General features: G+C 41.5%; 1 protein-coding gene across 2 annotated transcripts in view; it reads right to left on the bottom strand.

Annotated features, from left to right (window-relative positions):
- The window catches only part of WWC1 (WW and C2 domain containing 1), a 65522-nt gene that overhangs the window by 18858 nt on the left and 29630 nt on the right, over positions 1-17034 (bottom strand). For both annotated transcript variants that reach the window (XM_079319623.1, XM_079319622.1), the window contains exons 2-9: positions 16360-16469; positions 11430-11633; positions 9695-9771; positions 8722-8801; positions 7717-7846; positions 7228-7374; positions 6134-6207; positions 773-1015 (exon numbers count right to left, since the gene is read on the bottom strand). In XM_079319623.1, the coding sequence (XP_079175749.1) occupies positions 773-1015; positions 6134-6207; positions 7228-7374; positions 7717-7846; positions 8722-8801; positions 9695-9771; positions 11430-11633; positions 16360-16469 (1065 nt within the window). The remainder of the gene's footprint in view (positions 1-772; positions 1016-6133; positions 6208-7227; positions 7375-7716; positions 7847-8721; positions 8802-9694; positions 9772-11429; positions 11634-16359; positions 16470-17034) is intronic.

Below are 17034 nucleotides of genomic sequence, written 5' to 3'. Positions count from 1 at the left end.
TTCAGGCAGGTAAAAGTCTCACAGCCAAGACATTTACATTTTTTACAGCCTGATAAAACCACAAAAAGCCTGTGTACAAAACTGGCATCATCTGGACACTGACCACGTAGAAGAAATGAAAATATGGAGCCAAAGAGAGAGTGAATTCAGTGTGTCTATTCCACATATGTGCAAGAGACTGCAGCTACCAGAAACACTGCTGAGCCACCCTCATTAATAAATCCAGACTGTAAAACACCTGTAGGCAATGCCTAATGCACTATTCATCCCCACTGTACATTCCCATGAGATCTCCCCCCGCAACACAGGTAAAATTAGGGAAGAAAGTCGGCATTTTTTCAGCTAGTTTAGATTCACAGGATATTCCCTGCAAGCCCCACAGCCCTGTCAAATACCAGATCCTATAGGAATCACATACAAGGATGCTCAGAACAGCAAATTTAAGAAATTTAAAATTCCATCTGCTGACATTTACCAAGGCCCAGACTGCACAGCGAGTGTAGAAGCTGCTGTGAGATGCTGACTGCATACAGAAATGTTACACTACACTAACATACACTGGGCTGTTCTGAGCATTCTTTACATTCCCATAAAGGATACATTGCAGGAACAGCAACCTTCCCCCAGGAGCACAGTGAGACTTGCAGATGGCTTGTCTGGGAGATGGGCTCAGAATCTTTCTGAGTAGAGTGTCTTGGGAATGTGAGGGCACTGCTGTGGGCTCCCAGTTAGCTCTCTTCCAAAAAGGCACTGCCCTGTGCCCATAACCTACCTCTCAGTGAGAGCTTTGCTCTGAGTGTCTCTGGCAGCCTGAAGGTCTTCCTCCAGGCGCCTCCTCTCTGTCTCCAGTCTCTCCACCTCTCCTCGAGTCCATTTCCTGGGGCTGATGAATCGCATTTCTTTCAAGAGCTCCTCCTTCTCATTGATCAGTATCAGGCGATCCCTCTCGGAGTCCAGCACGCCAGGCCAGGCCTCGCTGTCAAGCTTAGCCAGCTGGATTTTCAGGTTTGCTATTCTGCAAGGGAAAAAAACTGCAGTTATTCCCTGAGGAGTGCCTGATGTGCTCCAGACACACAGAGGTGCACCATGAACAACCACATCTTCCAGAGCCTGAGGAAGACTCCCAGCTCCAGCACAACCAGCCTTGTGTCCCCCTCACCAGAATGGTGCCAGTGACAGCACTGCTGGTGTGTGGACATGCAGAATGGGATTTTTACTCAGGTTTGTTCACAATGGAAAATGAAGTTTCTAGCTAATATGCAATGCCTCCCAATCGGGGAATAATACAACAAAAAATCTGGATGTCACAAAAGGCAATGAGATATACTGTAGGTGTTTTATATGCCTTACAGTGACCTCAAAGTAGTTTGTGTGGAGGGTATGAAGTGATAATTACCTACTCCTTTCATCACTTTTATGGAAATAACTGTGTACTCCCCATATACATTCAGATAATGATCAGTGTTCAAAAGCTTAGAAACATTTTTTGTCTTTATAATTAGAAGTTAATCATATCTCCATGCTGCTACTGCAAGAATCCACCTGTTGATTCAACAGTAAGGACACATTACACAGCTACACTACTTGTGGTATAACCTGCACTTGAGGATGAGAGGACTTGGAGAGGCATTGTGATCCTACCAAAATCCAGAGCTGCAAGCAAAGCCTATTTTCATTAAAGGTATCATTCCAGATTTCACTTGAAAGCCTGTATCATCAGTCCTTCAGCACCACACCACATCAGCTCAGGGAGGAAGATAATGACTAATTGCAACACCAATATAGATGTAGAATTGAGCAAGAATTTTGATTGACAGAGGAGGAGAACACAGCTTGTATCAGGTAAGAAGGCTGCTCACTCCAAATATCTGTCTGTTCCCAATTTCCCAAATATCTGACCTGCTCAGTTAGGTGCACAAATGGTCTGCCTTGCAATGCAAAGTACAGAGAGAAGCAGAAAACCAGCAGCAGGCCAGGATACAGAACCAAGGGTAGTAATGTCAGTCTTCCCAAAGGAAGCTACCTCCTCTGCACTCACTAACCTACAACTTTTCAAGACCTGACAGGCTGATCATGGTAGTTTGATGAGAAGCTATAGCACAGATAAATCTGAATTAGATTTACCAAGGACCTGTGTTCCTGAACTCGCACAATCCAAAAAATCAAGTGGCAAGCAGGGGATGGGAAGGACAAAATGGACTGGGATGAAAAAAAATTGAAAAACTTAGAAGGCAAAGAAAGAGAAAAAGTATTTTGCAAGATACTTGGAAAAAAAAAATTCACCTGACTTAACATCAGAAAGGCAAGGCATATGTGCCCCTTCATGTGATGAACTCAGGTTAATCTCTCACTTAGGTTTAGCAAATTCATAAGAAATGGAAGGGACATAACATTAATGTTCAATATGCCTCTGTGAAAAGGGCTTTGTGATCTGGTGACAGACTTACTGGACTTAAATCAGGCACAGCAGATATTGATCTAGATTCATCTCTCTAGAATTTGTTTTATGCTGCAGAAGTGCAGAGGATGGTGTGTGCTTCCTCCAGCAAACCAACACACAGGCAGGCACAGAGTAAATTCAGTGCCAACAAGCAAAATCAAAGTGTGTGGAGTAAGCAATAAGGTGCAGATTTGGGCAGCAGCAGCTACTGAGGCTCCTGAATAACCTTGAAGAATAAAGCTTTGTCTTGCAAGCTCCAGAGGCCAAGAGGAGCTCGAGCCCAAGAGAGGCTGTGAAGGATTAGGCTCACACACACTGACCTGCCTCCACCATCACAGGAGACAGACATGAGATCACCTTTCGGAAGAGAAGCATCACTTTCTGTAAATCCATTTCCCACAGCAGGATGCTTACTCTAATAAAGTTCCATAATTGACAGATATTCAACTCAACTATTTTTAGGTCATCTTAAGAGCTGTTTTGTTTTTGAGTGCCTGATAAAGTGAAATACTGTGCTCCAACAAAGAATTAAGTGGCATTAATTCGTAATCCAAGAATTCCTCTGTGCATTTTGAAGGGATATGAGTCTAAGAGGATTGGCTGGCATAAATCTGATCACTTTTGGCATACATTTGCATGGATATGGCTTTTCCACTGTGCATTTGTTCTCTGTGCATTTCCGAGTCTAAAAGCTTTGTTAAACTAACCTCCAGTTTTACCTCTGCTACACGATCGTTCTTTTCCCCCTTCTCAGTTAAAAGGAAGTTTATAATTCTCTTTTTTCAATAAAACAGCACCATCACAAAAGAAACACATTGCAGAAGGTCTGCACTTGGCCAAACACTCCAGCCCTTCAGCATTCACTGCCTGAGTCTGAACTGCACCAGTGCTGAGCCAGGCTGGGCTCTCAATGCTGGCCTCAGGTCACAGCACCTTTCTTAATGGGACCAGACTAAACAAATATAGAACAGGAAGCTCAAGTTTTATTTGTTCTCTTTCTACCTAGAAAATGTGGTTAGATGATTTATTCATGGTCATAATAAGGCTCTTTTTTATTAATAAGGGAAGTTACTACTTTCTATTATTATGCAACACAGGCACAGCACGTAAAATTTTTAGTCTCTCTGGAGATTGTCCAGAGACATGCATCTCCACAGGAGCATACACTAAGATGTGTAACTACAACCAGCAATAAACAGTTCTGTACCAGATAAGCTTTTCTTGAGAAAAAAAACCACAAATGAAGTGGGAGGTGTGGTTCAAAAACTGACCAGTCAAATACCCACCATTGTTTTAATGTTGATTAAAGTGAAATTACAATATTTAATTTTAGGAGATTAAAAAAACCATACTTCCAAAATCCCTGAGTTACCACCAGCCATACAGAAACCAAGTTGAAAGTTTAACTGCTGAAGAAATTAGAACAGTGTAGGGTGCAAGTGCTACACAACTGAGTTACTGCTACATGTCTGGAATTGTAAAACATAATTTAATTGCATCTCTATTTATTTATTTATATATTTATTTATATATTTATGCTGCAGCAGCTATCTCCTTGCTGAGATGTAGCAATGACAACCTTTTTGACATGATAACTAGTATCACTTTTGAATAAAGTTATGCCAAAGGTCACTGTAGCTGTCTTGTGCCTTTTTTGGGGTTTTATATTATCTGCTCTAGGGGTCTGTTGTCTGCCTGAGCTGTGACAGGCAAGGATGTAGTGGTGGGGAAGGGAGCTGGGTCCTGGCAGTTCTGGTGTGGTGAAGTTCAGTCAGATATTCACCCATATCTAAGCTTTCAGTCTGGTCCACAGGGACAGTGCAAACAGTGTCTGCCAGAGCTTTCTAAAGCACCAGCCCCTTACAGACCTAGTGGTTCTAAACTAATTGATATGGGACCATCTTGATTTCAAACCTTAAGTTCTACCTTTCCAGATACTGCAGAGCTACTAAAACACATGTATTTCCATCACTTGACTCCTTCACAGTTCGTGCGTGGGCAAAGTACTTAATCTTCTATTATGTTTTTTGGAACATTTTAATGCTGCTGTGGGGACAGGAAACACTTCTAACATCACAAGGAAGAATTTTCACAGGAACAGAAGGTTCCTTGTGAGTCACTATATCCATAGTATTGTTCCAGCTTTAAACTAGTAGAGGTATTTGCTTCTGCAGCTCCTACTAAATACTGTGCCAAAACCACAGTGCTTTGATAGCTGAAGACCTTTTCATTTTAGCATCAATTATTCATGTCCATTTAGATACATCTTTCCTCATGACAATGTTTTATAAACTTTGAGAAAAGACCTATAGATAACCTAAGACAAACATGGGGTATGAGCAGCAAGTATTCTTTAACTGCAAGGTGTGTTGTAAGCCCCTCATCAGGACTTCAAATGAACTACTATACTGTCTTTATAAAGCTCTCTCTGTTTATAAAGAGCATATTAAAAGAGCAGGCTTGTCACTATTCACTTGCCCCTATTTGGAAAAGATACAGAATAAAGGAAGAGTATTCCTATTCAATGGGAATGTGTAAAGTCAGTGGGAATTAAATTGAAGCCTTCAGCAAAGCTTAAAAGCAAAAGGCTTTTAATCCAAATTAACCACTGCATCTGAAGGAATGGTATTTTTAATGTTGCTTTTAAAAGTCCCTGAATGAGATTTGAATGTCAAGGTAGTTTGGCAAATCTTGCACTGGCAAAATAAATAGCCCTGATAAAATTGCTCCACCTAAGAAATGAAGTGCGAATTTGTGTCAAAAGCAACTGGCCACACAGTTTTTGACAACTGCCACAAACACAGATCAAATTTTAGGCCACTGAGAAACTTGACCTACTGGCTGTGCCAATACACCAAAATGGGAGCATTATGAGTAACCTCAGCCTTAAGACTCTTATTTCTAACCACAGGCTGGAGAAAAAGCCTTCTCTTTGCATATACCCCAAGCACAGGTTGTACCATGCCTTTGAACTTTGTTATTCTGGAGTGGTAAAGTCCCTTTAGAGCAGTTAAAAGTGAAGAAAGTCACCCCCAGCAATGGTTACATCACTGAACAAAGACTAGGCCAGCCAAAGTCTAAGTAATAATTCCTGGTGGTTTTTTATTTAACTATGCAGTTATGTTAGCTATTATCTATTAAAAAGTAAATCCTGGAAAGCTTTCACTTAAATTGCCCTGTTAAGTAGATATAATTTTTTTTTAATCTATTCTTCATTCATCTGAGATCAGAGGGCAAAGGTGAAAACTTACATTCTCACAGATAAGCTCTGGAATTGAAGCCATTGACCATATTTTGATGTAAGGTGTTAACACATACACATTTCTCCTTATCACACTCAGGCATGCAAGCATTCATTCATTTAGAATAAGGTAAGGAGATGCCTTGCAGTACAGTCTCCTTATTAGGAATGGGGAAGCATTGGCAACAGGTAGCAGAACCACTTATGTCCCCATAGGTGTGGCCAGACTGAATTCTTTATGCTTTAGTCATGCCTTAGTAATTTCTAGGATGGTTATTTATTTCTTGAAAGATAACACTGGCCCAAAAAGCCTATTTACTAACTGGCTCAAAAATTACCACATATACTTAGCAGAAATGCTGGGTTTCAGTCTGGTGGCACCTTTTTTAGTAAAACATATCCTCAGGATGAGCTGTGTGACAACCAAAAAGGGCAATGGGCCAAAGAATTACCTTCTCTTTGCCTCTTCATACTGCAGCCGTAATCGCACCTTCTCGGCCAGCTGGTTACTGCTGCTGGCAATGAACTGAGACAAAAACACAAATCAGCAACTTAGGAGCCACTCCTCTTTGCTATTGCCTTGATACTGTTACAAGTGACACTTGATCTTGTCAGTCATTTCCTAGTTAAATCAATCACAGAATAGGAACGTGCAGCATTTAAATATATTTTAAAATATTTCTTCAAATACTTAAACTCCAACAAGATTCAAAGGCTCTTTCTGGCCTAGAAAGAAGAGAAAATCCACAATATCTGTCTTGGGCTTATATTTCTATAAACACATAAATATCTTTGCAGTCCTTCTTCTTAAATGCTCTTTGCATCCTTAAGTGCTGCACTGCATTTTGGTTTGGATGACGTCTTGCTTTGGGTGTAAAGTCTTAAAGACAAGGGACATCCCATCATGCTCAGATCTGCAGATCTTTACTAACATGCGTGGCCTTGACTGAAACTGGCTGCAAACCTTTAGGTAAAGGTTCACAGGAGAGGCTCTGTGCTGTCCTGTGAGAAATAGGATGGACCCTCAGCACTGATTGAGTCCTTACCAAGGCTGGGACATGACACTTCTGATCTCCTTGCATGTGTGGGACTGAAGGTTTATGAGCACTACAGCTTTGGTAGCATTAAAATATAACAGCACATAAGCTGCTGTTCTCACTTGTAACCCAGTGAAAGCCAAACACTCTTAGGGGAAGTCCTCATTGGAGCATAGCCCATAGAGACTTGCTGAATGTTTCTTGTCTCATAACTTATTGTAACGAGCTAAGGGAGTATTTTTATCACAAGACCTATAGGCAAAATCAAACTTCCTTCCTTTTTATTCCTGCCTGGGTTGCTCTGATAGAGACAGTACTGGGAAACATCAGGTTGCACTTGGAGATAAATAAATATTGCACACAAAAACAAAGTCATACTGCAGTTTAAACCAGGAGAAGTTATGATTTCACAGAAAGTTGTCCATGTTTGGAAACTCCTGGTGAGGTAGTTCTACACACAGTTCAGAGGAATGTCTCCATGTGCACAAGGCTCCTCACACATTACTCACATTTCCTGAAACATCTGTCTGGGAGCTGACATCCAGGTACTGCCGGGGCAGCAGAGGGCTGGAGCTTTCCACAGACACGCTGCTGGCCCACAGGTCTGACTGGGATCCTCTGTCATTCACAAAGCTGTCTTTTAACCTGGCTAAGCTCTAAAACCACAAAAGCATCATGAGGTGAGCTCACTTTAGCCCAAAGTACCTTAGCAGATACATAACTTTACCCTAACCCCATGATTTAGGTCTGACCATGTTTGCTGTGCCCATTCAGACTCTGCAAACTTGAAGACAGCCATGGCTGGACTATATTTTATACTTCTCATTTCCAGCATCTGAAAAACTGCAGAGGCTGCAGTCCAACCACAACACAAAACTAGTTTATGTTAATAAAAATTTCAATTATGTATCTGAAACAGAAAATACTTAAATTACTTCTCAATTCAATCTTCTAGCAATGGTGACACAAAATACTATAAAGTCATCTTGTTTCAATACCTGAATGAGGTCTTGTTTTTCCTTCTCCCCTGATGTGATGGCCTTCTTGAGAGCTTTCATTTCACTTAAAATGGCTTGTGCCTCATCAAGTTTGTAGCCACCTTGAGTATCAGACATTTTCATGTCAATTCTGTAAAGAAATTAAAAAAAAAACCAGTAAGCTAATACTTAATAACACCCAGTTAATGGAATCATTCTAGATGCATGTATCTTGACATGGATTTTTAACAAAAACACACTACAAAGTATAACAAGGGCAACAGAAGGACCCCACTCCCCACTGCCTAAGTTACTCCACTCACTAGTACATTAAGTACATTCAGAATTCACATTTCAGCAATATGATCATCTCTTTGACTCCTTAGGGAGGACAAAGGTGCACACAATCCCCCAAAACAGTGTGTTAGGGCAGACTGCTGTTTCTAACCTAGGGAGGACCAGCTTAGCCATCTATGAGAATTACCTTATTTTCAGTCATGATTTCAGGCACAGACTCACAGGCACAGATGTATTCGCTTGCACAACCTAATTACAACCACCTCATCTTTCCTCAAGGAATCCTACCAGTGTTGACCCTTATAATAAGTATTTATCTAAAAGATGACAGATGTCTAGTCACACAAAGACAGGTACCTGAAACTTTTCTCCCCTTCCACTCCCCCTCCAGTTTTTCCTCAGTGCCCTAAATCTATGGCTCTTATAATTAAGACAATGGGCTGTACTGCCATCCATATTGAGCAATACTGAGTAAAAGAGAATATCAGTTAACTGATGAGATCCTGCTTCAAAACCTTTTTGCCATGAAGTCAGTTTAAATGTGGTCAATCCCATACAGGCACTGATTTGAGAGAACTCCCCCATGGCTGTGTACTGCTTTCAGTCTAAATATGTAATCAGCAGCATATTTCAGCTTATGTTATTTAGGCAGCTATTTATAAATGTAGTGGGGGAGGTATTGCAAGCCAGAGATGTTCTAAAAAAAAAAGATCTTGAGAACACACTTACTTCTTTAGTGTTTGAAATCCGTGCTCTTTGTACTGGAGCTCTTGCTTCATGTGAGCTACTTCTCTCTTGAGTTTATTAACCTGCAGCAAGGTCACATTTTTAGAATCATATTTCATATGAGTATTTAGATACAGTGCTACCCATTCAATTCAAAACTTGTTCAGTGTAGACAGTACTCTAAACAAAGTTTCCAGGCAATCAGCTCATCTTAAGAGCAGCAAACAGCCCTGACTGCCTCCTCATCAGGACTTTATCACTGGTTAGGGCTTTATCCAGTACTGCTACTACACCTCTTAACAAGGGGTTCAAGGGAAGTCTCAGCCACATAAGTGTAAAAGTTGAGAAAAAATTCAAAAGACAGCAATGAAACACATGTCAACTTTGCTCAGAAATGTTTAAAACCTTCCCAGTCATTAAAAAAACTGCGAAGCATCAGGACAGGAGTTACCCTGCAGACACTGAAGCCACCCTCCAAGCTCCCCAGAGAAAAGGCTCCACTGCACAAGTAACACAGCAGGATGATAATCCATATTGTAAATCCACTGACCCTACAGCTTGCTGTTTTATATTCCTCCACAGAGGCCACACTGACCTACTTTACTTTAGTCCTTTCTTCCTCCCAAATGGAGCTCTGCATGAGAACACACCCTCCCCTGCTGACAGCCTGCACAAAACAGCTGCCAGTCTCTGGGGAGGACCTGCAGCTCTCCAGCACTGGAGGAGCCAGCATCCAGCTCCACATCCCACAGCCATCCTGCATTGCCAGCTGCCAAGCCAGGCTAAAGTCTAAAGGGTAAAAAAAACCTGCTTCAAATTCCTAAGACTACAATGTCAGAAAATTCTGATTATGACTTCCTAAATGGCAACATTAGCTCTTTCAACTGCTTTGGCATCTCCTTTCAGTATTTGCCATGAGCTCTGGAAATATCTGAACATTACCCATGGCAAGCAAAGATCCATTTGTACTACTCACCCTGGATTTTGTAGTAGCAATCTCTGCTTTGAGGATCTCAGGGTCATACTTGGAACTTGATGAGGAGCCAGAAAGCACTGGAACAAACACATCAGCCAGTTTAGAGCTCTGCCTTCCTCCCTACACTTTTACCAGCCCCACCACAAATTAACATCTCCCATCACTCCTGCACACCCAGACCTCCACACATGGCTGGTGTAGATCTGTTACCCGACTCCAACATCTCACTGCCCAAAGACAGGGAAAGGCAATAGTGCAGTCAAGTATTCCATAAAAAGTATGGACTGAAGGGGCCAAAGCATGTCCTTCATCTCCAAAGTCTGGTGCTGCACAAGGTTAACACACTGAACTCAAAACTCAAACACTTTCACTCCATTCAATAGTGTGGCTTCCTGCATTTCCAAAGGCATTTAACAGAACGGAAGGGACAGGCATTGCATCAAGGTTCACTTAATTATTTTTTTCAGACCTCCTCATTGAGCAAACAATCCACTGAATGTTTAGAAACAAAGAAAAGCAAAGAATGAGAAGAAACTGAAAAATGTGATGCAAGCCTTTTGACAGCCTTGAGGACATGACCAACCATACAATGTGTCACACCAGATTAAATCAATGTCCCATTAAGAGCAGAACTCTCTTCTCAGCAGTGGTTAAACCCTTCTGCCTCAGAAGGTACAGAAGCTCCCCAATGTGCAATGTTATTAGAGGTAGCTGTAGGCAAGGGAGATATTTTGATCCTTGCAGCCATCAGTTTATGCTCCATAAAACATGGGAAAGCATTTCTAGTTATTTCTGTTTGGTTGTACTTCTCAAGACAGATCTCATCTCGCCCATGTAACTCATGTTCTCAATGTACTGCTCAGAACACCAGCACTTGGTTAGAGCACTCCTAAGAAAAGAGCAAACCCAGTTCTTTTGAGATGAGAGACAGCACCCTTGCCAAACAAGAATCTTTAAAAAATTTTAACACCAGGCACAGGATTAGCCAGTGGAATTCTCCACCATCACACATAGCTCACAAGAGGGGGAGGTCCTTGCCTGACAAGAACACAGAAAATCTGCAATACTGAGGATTATAACAAAATTTCTGGAATACATGCAGGAAATAAATCCTGTTCTGGACATTTTCCAGCTCCTTACTACTACCAACAAGGAGGAAATACAGCATTCTATAAACATTCTTGTACCAAATCTTGGAGTGACATTGGTATTGATGTTTGTGTGACACAGAATATAGAGCACAAACTGTTGTTCTTCATATACAAAGGAGAGGCAATCCACCAGTGGTGACTTGGAACATGGCATAAAATACACTCCCTTAGCTCCACTAGACCATCACTCAACTACCTGGGATAAAAAACTACAGAAGGGCCTGGAAATACTGTCCAGTATGGACCTTCTTGCCATGCTACTGTACTTCAAACAGGGGAATCAAGGAAAATACCATGTAAATTATCATTTTCACACTGAGCCAACCACCATATATTTTAGCTTTTATTGAAGGCCATGCAGAAAATCTGCACATTGACTCTGTAACTGAGCCACACACAAGAGTGATTCATAACAATCAGCCTTTACCAAACAGGTGCAGAGCAGATACCATTTCTGAAACAAACTGATCAAACATCAAAAGTGACATCCCATAACCCTCCAGTTATCCAAGGACCATGCCTTTTAGAGTCCTGCTGGGTCCCCAGCTGAAGAAGTCCCTGGCTGAGAGCTCACTAATACTCACAGCTGGTCTGAGAGCCCAGTTTGTGCTCCCACACGTCGTGCAGCTGCCGATACTCCTGCTGGGCCAGCTCAAGCCTCTGCTGTTTCACTTGGTAGATCTCCTTCTGGGCAGCAAGGGCCTCCTGGGCCAGCACAAGGTAATCCTTCAGCATGTGCTCCTGCTCCCGCCGCCATTGCACACGAGGGTCCTCTATCTGAGTCGTTTCTTGGGGAGGAAACACAGGAAGGCAAGATCAACAGGGTGCAGGTTGGAAAAGCTCCACTCTTTATGGCATTTTAAATAGTCTCTTGCCCCATCCCTGTAAATAAAAAAGCTGGATAAAGATGTTTTCCTATTTTAGAAAAGTGACTACTGATCTACAATGAATTCCGATGAGTTCTGCCATGCTGGATAGAATAATTGACAATAAAACAGTCATGTGACTCTCCAACTCCTCTGCTGATGAAGCTGCCCTGGTTCTGGCTCTTAAAAACATCCACCCAAGAATATGCATACACACCTCTACGATACTGACATTGACTGTTAGACTTATCTTTACTGCAACTGCTTTATAACATTAATAATAAAATACCTCTACTATTTCATTGATAAGAAAACTTTCAGAAAATATCATTGCCCCATGACTACATTATACTGCACCTGACAATATGAAAGCAATTACAACTTTGGCTGCCAAGTGGCTTTTATTGCAGAGGGGAAAGAAAACCTGCTCACTCAGATTCCAGAGGTGAGAAAAAATAAAGTCTGATTAAATCACAGATTTGTGAAAGCATCTTAAATGCCATTATATGAACAGAATCTCAGAGAGGAGTAAACATTTCCTTTAGGGAAAGCAGGCACAGCAGTAAATGACTGAAGGATATGGGAGGTGGAGTTTAGGGTAACGTAGGGAATGCAGCAGTTACAGCACTTTCATCTTCATTATCCCAACATGTCCAATACATTGCTTTCCAGGTTTCTGATCATAAAAATGGCATAAGGTCACAGGTATGCAGCTAATCCTAATACTAACGAGGTAAATTTATTGTCAGTGCTTGTCTCTGTTTTGTGAGAAAGTGCCCAAAATATTTTTCATTTCTATTTCAAGGCTATTACATGCTCTTGTTTGGAGCAGGTTCCAATATTTAGTTGACCAAGTGTTCTGAACTGTCTAAACTAACATGCTTGAATAAGGATGCCTAGTTACCACATAATGAATAATTAATAGAAAGGACTTGCTTGAAACTATCAGTGGGAATCTAATCTGCATATCTTAAGAGCCTCTTTAAATATTTAGTAAAAGCTGCCAGAGTGGAAGGTATGAGCAGCACTTAAGTGAGTCAGGCATAAGACTAACACTGCAGCACACAGGATGTGGGGAAGAGAAGTTAGAAAATATTCTTAGCAGCAGAACTAGAAATAAAGGGGTTTACCCAAGGGATGGACACTCAATCCTTTTCACAAGCTGTCCATGATCATGCTGAGGAGAAAATTAATCAGCTACTCCAGCAGTAAGTTGTTTTTAACAGTATCTCAAGACCCAAAAGAACACATGGCACTTCAAATTACATGGCCAAAACTTGGAGAAGCCACAAAATGGAAACAAAAAAACCCCAGTATAGTTTGTAGAAGCATTTCAACAGAGTCCTTTATAGGCCCTGCAAGCAGAAGCAATATTTCAGCTGATACAGTATTAAAGCTATGCCTGGACCTGAAAAACTCCTCCAAAATAATATGAAGGAAAAGCAGCTGCTTGTGCCAGCTGTAGGTGCTGGTGCCCTCAAGGATAGCCCAGTGGTCTTAGGGGGAGCAAAAGAATCAGGAGAATCTGAAATGCCCATGCTCCTCCCTCGATTTTTGCCCCCAAATGCAATTTTCCAGACAACCATTACCCACACCCAGGTAATTGATGTGCCTTTTCTCCACAGTTGAACCAGAAGGGGAAAGTCTGCTGTCACCCAGGGAGCTGCTCCAACATTCCCTGACATGCAGCTTCCCTGGACAGAACTGCACAGTCACAGGGAACTGTGACTTAGGGCTATCTAACTCCCAGCATTAAAGGTATGTTGGCAAAGTATCCATGGCTCTTGAGGTCTGATGCAGGACACTGGATCATAAGTCTACCTCAGCATAAGTCTTCAAGCCTGGTTATTTCCAGTTTTTCCTTAGACTAGCAGCCCATTCTTCCTGTTATTCCAAGAAGGGTGGTGGAAACTGCTGCAGGAAAATTCCTCTGTTACAAGCGATGAGGAAGACTGCAAAAGCCTCCAATTCTGAACATCTCAGTGAACCACTGCCAGTGCTCCAAGCCCATCTCACAGAGAGGATGGGCAACACACTGAGGTATTGAAATGCTTTGTGTCCAGATTTATTCTAAATATTCACCTCAAACTTTTCAGTAATCAAAGCTCTAACTGTAATCCCTTGATTGCAGCTTTGAGCTTTGGTTTTCAAACATGTAAAACCAATCAATGAAAACGTTGGCCAAGGGCTCTCACTGAGCCCCAGCTACTGAGAAATGCAAAATGCATTCAGAAGTGAGATGAAAGAACTATAGAAATGCAGGCTATTACATCACTTGTTGTCTTGTGAGCTCCTAATTTAATGTTGAGCTTGTCATACACAAATCTGCTTGCTTCATGTTGGAGGAATGTAGGCTTACAGTGCTTACATCAGCATCATTTCTTTGTGCAAATCACATTCCAAAGTTCTCCCAGAGAGACACACTCAAGGCTATGCATTAATACTGTATTAGGAATATTCTAGGTACTCAATTCAATTTAATTGTATTTATTTTCCCTCAGAGAAGTGGTTACAATTGTTCTCCATCTAGCTTCTTTTAATGGATCCTGGCTTTAGATTTAAGTCTATCCTTGGCCTTGCTTCTGATAATTAGTCTCAAATACTTGTGCAGTATGAGCAAGATCCAACATGGCTCCATCCCCTTCCCACCCTCAGCAATTCCTTCCTGCCAGGGAATCTGCCAGAGACCTTGGAGAGGAAGGTGGTTTTGGACACTCTCCAGAGGATACTTCAACATAAACCACAATGATGAGCTGCTTGATTAGCTTAAGGTAAATGGATGTGTTCTGCTCTATGGTGACCTGGATTAGAGCTGGTATAAGAAAAAGGTCATGAGTTTGTTCCTCTTCTTGTTAACTTTTTAGCTGAAATTCTCATTTAAATATTGTGGCCTCTGACATCCCATAGAAGTGGAAATTTTTCAAAGGCACTGTTATTAAGCAGGTGTCAGCACAGTTGGAAGGCTTCTCTGCATGCCTCCAAATCCTGTGGTGCCTGTGAGTGGCACAGACCAGGGGTAAGTGCCCCAGACCTGCAACCAGACCTTTGCACGTTCACCCTGCACCAACTCAAATGTAAAAATAAAACTATGTTTGGTTTGTCCCATCTGCCTTCAACCATTCAGGCTGGAAAAGGCCTTTAGGATCGCTGAGTGCAACCACAAACTTAACAATGCTGGAGTTTCTGCTGACTGAAACTCTCCAGGGCTCCCACAGCTTCAGGTCAAGGCTATTTTGCCATTCCTAGACTCTGAAATAGACACCAGACCAGGTCTTACAGACCTCTAGGAGATCCAAATTTGTGCCTTGTAACTCAGCACCTTCTAAAGCAAAGTTTGTCTACTCTCTCCTGCAGATCTCCTTTGTGTCATCCTGTAGACTTGCCTACCCTTCCCAGCTTTCCAATAAAAATAAACATCCCCTACCTCACAAAAAAAAATACTTAGGATGAAGCCATTTAAAGATATGTCATCCTGAAATTACAGGATTTACGAGTTCTAAATAAAAGTACTTGTGTCATCTTTACATCTGGGAACTTTTTATCTTTGTATTGCAGGGGTCAGTTAGGTTTTTTTGGGAATTGGTTTTTTTCATTCTGCATTTTTAATACCCAAGAGAAGTTGCTAAAGCTTGGAGGGTGCAATCTTGGGCCAGGTGAAGTTGTGGCAGTATTAAAAATTGAAGGGTGTGAAGATGAAGATATCCAAGGGGGGAAAAGAATCCACAAAAGAAAAAAATGCACCAGCCTTTCACATTTTTATTTTTAAAAAAATCTTGTAATTTTCTAAAAAAAAAAAAAAAAAAAAGTTCTTAGTTGAAGTCCTAGAAGTAGATATATAAAAACCCACAAGGCACTTCAAGGCACTTTTGTCTTTTAAAAGTTTCTCTCTCAGCAGGAGTTGCAAGCTCCCCTAAAAGGGCCCGGGCACAGTTCTGCTTGAATTTCTGGGCTGCAGTTGGAGCTGTTCTGCAAAGAGAATCAAAGTCACTGATTTGTTTTGCTTATTACTTTTTCAGGGGATTTGTTCTAGCACAACCCATTACAGTTATTCTAGTAATGTCTGTAATGATAAATCAAATGCTGTACTTTCTTAAAATTCAAATGAGCCTACAAAATTAACTCTTTTGGTCTGTCAAGCAGTGTGTAGCAAAGGGCATAAGCAGAGACTTAGTCTGAGGACACCACAAGCCTGAACCCTGAACAGGACATCCCAAGCACACCTGGGGGTTGTGTCTCCAGCAAAGGCAGCGTGAGCTCCTGCAGCCAAGGGAGCTCATACAGCTCACCCCTGCCAGGGGAGTCAACACAAGACCTTTGCACTCTTTCTGATGGTCTTGCCACAGGGACAAATTCCAGGCTAAGGACAAACTCCAGATCACTGCTACCCAGCAGAACCATATCTGACAGAGGTGGTGTGTCCATAGTATTGGCTTGGACATGGCTCCCAATTTGAAGATTGCAACCCAAAAGGTCTCAAATTCCTGTTTAGAGAGGGAAGTACTTTGTATGACAGGACAGGATTCATTTTCACAAGCTGCAGATCTCATCTACTCTAAAACGTGCTGTTAGCAACTCTGTGGTTTTGTGTCCAGTGTATTTTAATACAGGCACAAATAACTCTGCAGAAACACAGTAGCATGTCACTTACTGGTGTTGTGGTCTATGTAATAGACTCCAACCTGAGGATCATAAGCTTCTTCCCATCCTAAGGGCAACTCATCACTGATGCAGTCAGCAAAGGTCAGTGGTTTAGTATACCTGAAATGCAAAATAATATTTAACATGAATCAAAGAACACTCCCACATGCCTGTTCCAAACAACTGACCAGAAAACAAATGCCACAAGGCTTCAGTATCAAAAACAAAGAGAGTTGAAAACTATTTTAAAGCTTTTGTTCTTATCAAATAATACACCACCAACTCTTCCCTTTCTCCATCTGAAGTTAGAGCAAATGAATTCATTCTGACAGAGCTCCGGAGCCTTGCCTGGCTCAGCCAGTACTCCACAAAGGAACATTAAGAACTTTGCCAGAAACAATTCCTGTCTCTCCAGTGAAAGAACAAGACTGTTTGCAGGAAAGTCCTGTACCAAAAATATGTAGACAAGAAGGAGCAAGATGAGAAATGCAATTTGCATAGCATGAATAAGCAAGACTGAACAATCAATAGCAAGCGCTGAGGACTGTGGGACCACTTGTCATGCAACTTCTCTCATTTGCATTGCAATATGCTCTGTTTCATTAATGACAAACAAGATTAGTTTCTCAGTACCAGAAAACGTGTAACCCACTCCGTCTGAACAAGGAACTATTTCCATAGCACT

Source organism: Erithacus rubecula (assembly GCF_903797595.1).
Source record: "Erithacus rubecula genome assembly, chromosome: 16".
NCBI classification, from domain to species: Eukaryota; Metazoa; Chordata; class Aves; order Passeriformes; family Muscicapidae; genus Erithacus; species Erithacus rubecula.
The sequence above is the reverse complement of the archived record's forward strand: the minus strand, read 5'-3'. Positions and strand labels throughout refer to the sequence as shown.